We start from the raw sequence: 6613 nt of genomic DNA on the forward strand, positions 1-6613 counted from the left end.
GCACACTTAATTCAACTTGTTAGATAATAAGATAGCTTAACTTTGAACCTCTTTGTCATTATCAAAACACAGTTTTGATCGTCTGATGCTCCCTGCACCAATAAATTAACCTAAAAATATTGGAGTGATGAGCCACTCGCTCACTACAAACGCTTCCGAATTTATCCTGCTCTTGTAAATGATTAACTTGATTTTTTTCTTAATAAACAATTGACCTAAAAATGTTAGATTGATAAATTATATGTTGTAAATATTTTTTAATTTATCCTAATAATTGATGAAATTTTTTTATAAAGTCAAACCGATCACTCTAAAATTTTTTTTATAAAGTCAAACTGATCACTCTAACATTAGTTCGTACACGATGCCAACTAAAACTTTTTAAAAAAATTGTTAAGGGTTGACTCATTCTAAATTGCTCACCGTAATTTAGAATTTTGCCGAGAGATTAACAAGAAAGTGCTTTTTGTTGATAAAGTATTAATAAATTAAATTATTAAAACAAACATGCGTTATCAAGAGAAAGTATTTTTGCCAATAAAGTGTCTTATATATATAATACATCATAGTAAATCCATCAAATGCATGTCCATTCAAATCGAATATCCTGAGGAAACGCAAATGGCATATCCACATTTCAGCAGTTTAATCAAATTTTAATTTATTCAATTCCAAATAGAAATAAACTCAGTCGATTAATATTTATAAATACACTTTCATAACACGCAGAAAAGAAACACTCAGTTTACAATTAGCGATGTCACGAAGGCCAATCCTGCGATCAAGATCATGATATTTAGAAAGTAATTAGAATTGAGAGGCTTATCTGGACTGCCGCCAAATCCTTCGTACTCTGCCCTGATCTTAGCCTTCATTGTCTCAGAGAGCTCCCTCTGCAATTCACATACAAGTTTCCTATATTATTAGATACTTTTTGTAAGCCAAATCTCAACATCTTTAGATGATTCATAACAAAACGATTCTATTCCACATTTAAAAAAAAAAAATCTTAAATATTTTCCTGTTATTTTATAATTATGATAATCATCCTTATTATTTATTCCTTGCTGCATTGCAAGAGATAGCTTTCTCCTCTATTCCACTCTCCAATGAATAAGATCCAGCATATATGTGTTAGATCCAATTCGCAGACTATATCACATGACCTGTAACCATCGAGATCCAATAACTCATTAGGGTTTGGGCTACCATCTTCTATAAATACTAGGATATGGCAATGGTGTGAGAGGACTCTTTCTATCATTTTCTTTTCTATTCTTTTGATAGAAGGGATTATGAGGTCTTGCTGGGATGACTCCCGGCGAGCCCTCAGACACATGTTCATTTGCGTAGGTCCAGCCACGGGAGCAAGGGGCAGATGTCCAGAACCACAACATTCAATTTTCAAGAAATTCACATTTTGAGCAAGCAAGGCAGGTCAAGATAATCTTGTACCTTTCCATAAGAATACTTGGCTGCAACAAATGGCTCTGCAGTTGCTGCTGCGGTAACAGGCTTTGAATCATCAGCTATAGATATCCCCTGAAAAAAAAAGAAATGGCTAAGACGAAATCACAGAGTTTGTGCAAAAGAAATTTACGGGGGAAACTACTTTGCATCAAAAAAAAATTTTGTCTATGTATGAATTATCATTTTAAGTGTTAATACTACCTCCGGAGGATCAAATTTGGCACCTAAATTGCTCAGTTTAGCATGAGCTTCAGCATAATCTTTGAAAAATGCATCCTGGTCCTCTGCATATTTTGTAGCATAGACCTACAGATTGTATGTGTGATAAAAGAGCAAGTTGGATGCTTTTGGGAAATGGTAGAATAGTTACTTGTTAAGAAAGAAATTGTGTATTTACCTTAAAATTTGGGTCTTCAAATAGGGCTGCATCTGTCGGCAGAACTAGCAAGTCTTCATCTTTTCGTTCTTTGATTTCCTAAGGGTTTCTGGAAGTTAATTTTGCTGATAAAACTTTGGGCAATCCAAAGAGGGATTAGGAAGAAACTTACTTTGAAGTAACTATTATCAAACTTCAGCCACTGCACTGTCCATGACTGCCCACCAGGTGCACCGGGCCCATCTTTCTATCAATAAATTTGACAAATCGAGCAGGGATATTAGCAAATTTACGAAAGGAATGTTAACTATATTCTCAGCAAAGAAGAATCCTTTTGAAACATAGAACGAAGCAAACATCCTATAATTAGTCTAAAAGCACTTCTGTTTCCTGATATTGTCATTTCCATTTAAAAATAAAGGTAGAAATAAAACATGTCACATGCTTATATCAATGCAACTTTGCAAGCTACTTGGAGTGTTCCAAATGAACATTTCATATTGATAAGCACATTAGAGAACTGAACTGGAGATGCATGAACAATGTAGCAAAAGCTTGTAGGGACAAGGGGAAAAGGCTTCAGATTAAGTCCATAATGAAGCAATGAGGCAAAACTTCTTCCTATAATGGTTTTTGACTAGCACTGTTGACTTGGCAATGTTTAAAAGAATTAAAGGCCAAATATTGTTGTTGTTTAATTAGCTTTAATGGATAAAAGTTATTTAAATACTAGCATTGTTCAATGTTGATGTAGGAATGTTAAAGAGAATTAAAGGCCAAATATTATTGTTGTTTAATTAGCTTTAATGGATACAAGTTAACAAGATATGAAAGTTGTTTTTGAATTGCTTATTTTCTTTTTTTTTCAGTGATAGACAAAGAAGATTAAGGTACATAAAATAGCTCATCGAATTTAAGCTAAAGCATAACTTGTCTGCGCCGCTAGCTTACTAGAGTAATTGCATCTTCCATTTTTCTGGTTTTCCAGGAGTTTTCAGTTTTGTCAGCTTATCCTCCAAACATATCAAGGCAACTAAATTTGTTTCAAGATGTTAATTTCTACAACTAACTTCAAACTCACAAGGAAGTGATATTTAGTCAAATTTATTTATTTAATTAAATGACATGAACCTTGAACTTATGCCATCCAAGAAAAAATTTCTACTGGAAATATTTCAAAGATGACAAGGTAGAAGATTTCTTATTGATCATCACCTTAAACAACAGTCACTATTGCTCCTTTAAAATAAAATACTTGATATTTAAGGAACCATGTTTGGTTCATGAATGGAACTGAGTAGGAATAAAAATAATTATTCTTGAAAAAATGAAATAGTAGAGATATAAAAGGAATATATAATCCATAATTTGATTGATGGAATGGAATGGATGATTTATTATCAAGTAATAGACATTGGACAGCCTCATAAGACCAAAATATCCTAGCAGCAAAAAAGTTTCTTTAGCAAATTTTCAGAAGAAAAAAACAAATATGATAAGTTAAAAAAAGCTATCAGTTAGGTCTATGGGAGGAATGACTAAGATGAGTTACAAATTTTTCATAGAAATTTGGATCTGGGATATTTTTCAAACCAAATGTAAGATAAAAATTCATAAGAAATAGAATTATTATTTATGCGAACCAAATGTGTGGTTATTGTCAATCAAACACAAGCTAAAAAGCTGCCAACATACTGTATACTTAGTTTCTGGTTTTCCCCAACCACTACGATCTGGTCTGGACCGTCCCAGTGTATGAGCACCGGATAGGGCCACAATCTCCTGCAGGACAAATACAAGAAGATTAAGAGAGATTTTCTCAAGCAATCCATGTGAAAGTTTTACATGATACAGACCTTGTCATTGAGGCCCATCCTGTAGAATGTATCTCGAAGATGATCTGCAGGTGAGCGTGGGCCAGCATCTGAAACAAATCTTATACCTCAAATCTTGAATGTGTTTTAGATAACTCAATCCTAGGACACTTAAAACAGATGCTGATTTTGAAGCAGCTATCTGCATAATTTCATGAACAAGGATATAAAATAGAAACACATCATGACCATGAGATCTACTTAGCTGATGTTGGACAAAGTTGGTGATCTACTTTAGCTTCGATTTTTAGTTAAAAATGCACTTTAACTTTTGTGATAGTGCTAAGAAAAGGCTCTTCTAACAGTAGAAGCTCAAATGATTAGTAGAATTTCAAATTTCTCCAGAGACGCACTTCAACAGAACTACACAAGTATAAATGATGTTAGAATAGTGTCTTTAGTTCCAAAAGTGTTTTACAAACTTGCATAGGTTAGTTTTAATGACGGAATGCCCAGAAATGAGTAAATATTCAAAGACAAACACCTAATGAAAAATTCAAAATGTATGCATTTCTACTTTCTCACCAGGAAGTCTGCCCTCCTCTGGGCACTGTTCAGGCCCGGAAACATCTAGCCTTCCATATTTCATAGGAATTTGGGGCCCACCAGCCTCCTGAGACAACATAAAATAAAAACTTCAGTATAATAATATAGTACTAGATTAAAAGTGAGTAGCACTTAATGCACGTAGTTTAAGAAAATAACCTCGATTGCTGTAGCACTGGCTAATTGGAATAAATCTGCATATGTAATGTTTGGGTACTTGTCCTTAATGGGCTGAATAAGCTTTAGAGCATTTACAAGACCTGTAGTACTAAGATGGCATCACTCGAGCTCAATAGGAATTCAAATTCTGTTTGCAAATGAGTGATTACCAGCATTGGCTGCATGTTTCAGTTCTATTTCAAATCGCAAGCTTCCATTAGCTCCACCACATTTTGGCCACTCCTCAATATTTTTGTTGTATGTACCAGCATCATGCCATCCCAAACGAACCTATTAGCCATGGATCTATCAAATGTTACCTTACCATGTACAATTGTAAAGCAAGCTTTATATAGTAATGATGATCCGCTGATTTAGAAACTAGATAACCTTGAATCCTTGATGAATCTATAAAATTTCATATTGGAACACTAATCTTGCTAATAGATGCATATGGCGTCGGAATTTTTTCCATAATTGTGGATTAACATCAACTACAACTGGTTTTGATTTTAATCAAAACTGGGCTAGATAAGTAGAACCCAGAATATTAAAGCATAAGCTTGTTCAGAAAGGGTTAAGGCATCACTTATCATAATGTGATGGGTAGCTGTATGCCTAGAATCCTGATAATTCTTAATGGAGAGTTGCCTTAGAATATCTTCATGCTAAACAGGCTAGGTCCTTACTTCCCCATCATTCCATTATGTGCTTGCCCCCATAAAGGCCGTTATTAAAAGAGAGAGGAGGAAGAAGAAGACCCAGCATCTTGGTATAAGATTTGTCTAACTTAAAAAGCATAATCCGGACATCAAACATTCATACGCAAAACAACTATGCTTCTCCAAAAAGGAAATCACTATCACCAAGGCCTAATCAAATCTAGAAAACTTGCTAGAAAGAGCAAAATAAATCAGCCCAGAGTGGTATATAATTTCAAAAAAATGGTCATTAGCCACAATGTAACAGTTGGATCAGTGAGATGCGGAAATCATAAGCATAAGTTATCGTCTCAGAGATTCAGAGTCAGATTAGTATCATAACGAGGAAAGAATACCAAAATAGGATGACAGAAGGTTTTGTTGAGAAGCTCCTTGATGTCCTCCCTCGCGCTTCTCAGCTGCGCCGGGTCGGTATCCGTGCACGGCACCGACATCACCCTTCCAGTGCCGCCAACCGCCAGCCTCTGTGGAAGTTGCAGCGGAGAAAGCACGAATCGAGCATCAGCGCTATGGAAGAGGAGGAGGAAGGCAGAAGGGCGAGCAGACCTGGAATCGGCAGGGGATAGGAGATGCTAGCGGGGGAGAGGCGAGGAGGAGGGCAGTGACGGACGAAAGAGAACGGGAAGGAGAGAGGCAGCCGCGGCGGCGGTGGGGGAGGGCGGCGGCGCGCGGCGGATTGGGGGCGGGGAGGAGGCAGTGGGCCACGGACGAAGAGAGCCGTTCGGCCATCATCCGCTTCCAATTCCTAATGGCTCGCGGGAAGAATACCGTTCGACCCCACCAACGATTCCTTTTATACTCAGAAAGCTAAATTTATAATCATTTCGACCCCTATTACTTTACTTTTTTCTGAAAGGTATTCATCAAAGTTATATATTTTTTTATTTTTTATTAGAAGTTTTGTCATAAGTAGCTCTCAGATTACTGACGATACTGAACAACTTGATATCAATAATATTATCTTTTGCTCTAATTGATCATGCATTTGGATGATTAACTCCATCTTTAATTTTAAAGCCGTGCAATTGACCAGTTAACAAATCCATACTAATTACATGGAGTTTGCAGTTTTGATGAATTTTTCTTATATTTTTTATGCATATAATCACTTTTTATGTTGCTAATATAGTGATAAAGGACTTAGTCTAAATATTATATCCTACCTCCTAAATTTAAAAAAATAAAAAATTAACACTAACCTAGTGATATGCTAGGAGTAGGAGGGCCATGATATGCTAACGAAAAATCACTAACAAACTTAAAACTTAGCGACTGATCCGGTGGTAAGAACAGGGGACCCCGTTCGGTGAGGTCAACGCCACGTGGGAGTCAAAGTGGAAGGATGCCCGTCCGGAGATGGGAGGTCCGAACGTCCGACCGGACGGCCGTCCGGCCGGTGTCGGGCTGATGGTTAAAGGCGCCCTGTAGGAAGTCAAGGTTCTAGCGCTCAAGGGGAAAGATCGCAG

General features: G+C 36.5%; 1 protein-coding gene across 1 annotated transcript; it reads right to left on the reverse strand.

The window, feature by feature from the left end:
• Positions 1 to 644: 644 nt before the first annotated feature.
• LOC121976899 (probable L-ascorbate peroxidase 6, chloroplastic/mitochondrial) lies at positions 645 to 5911 on the reverse strand. The gene is made up of 12 exons (XM_042529300.1): positions 5694 to 5911; positions 5483 to 5611; positions 4596 to 4716; positions 4426 to 4526; positions 4246 to 4333; positions 3703 to 3770; positions 3542 to 3628; positions 2019 to 2093; positions 1868 to 1945; positions 1672 to 1776; positions 1456 to 1542; positions 645 to 893 (listed from the first exon to the last, which is right to left on the reverse strand). Exons 1-12 carry the CDS (start codon positions 5877 to 5879, stop codon positions 741 to 743), a joined length of 1278 nt encoding a protein of 425 aa, XP_042385234.1. The 5' UTR covers positions 5880 to 5911; the 3' UTR covers positions 645 to 740.
• Positions 5912 to 6613: the final 702 nt, after the last annotated feature.

The sequence above is a fragment of the Zingiber officinale genome, chromosome 4B (assembly GCF_018446385.1).
Source record: "Zingiber officinale cultivar Zhangliang chromosome 4B, Zo_v1.1, whole genome shotgun sequence".
In the NCBI taxonomy this organism is placed as follows: domain Eukaryota; kingdom Viridiplantae; phylum Streptophyta; class Magnoliopsida; order Zingiberales; family Zingiberaceae; genus Zingiber; species Zingiber officinale.

Bases quoted from the DNA above. Each gene is read 5' to 3' on its own strand.
- LOC121976899 (XM_042529300.1), bottom strand. From the start codon at position 5,879: ATGATGGCCGAACGGCTCTCTTCGTCCGTGGCCCACTGCCTCCTCCCC. The intron at 4,334-4,425 runs GTTATTTTCTTA...ATGTTGTCTCAG, and splicing joins CCAGTGCTACAGCAATCGAG to GAGGCTGGTGGGCCCCAAAT. The intron at 1,543-1,671 runs GTAGTATTAACA...TTTTTTTTTCAG, and splicing joins CCAAATTTGATCCTCCGGAG to GGGATATCTATAGCTGATGA.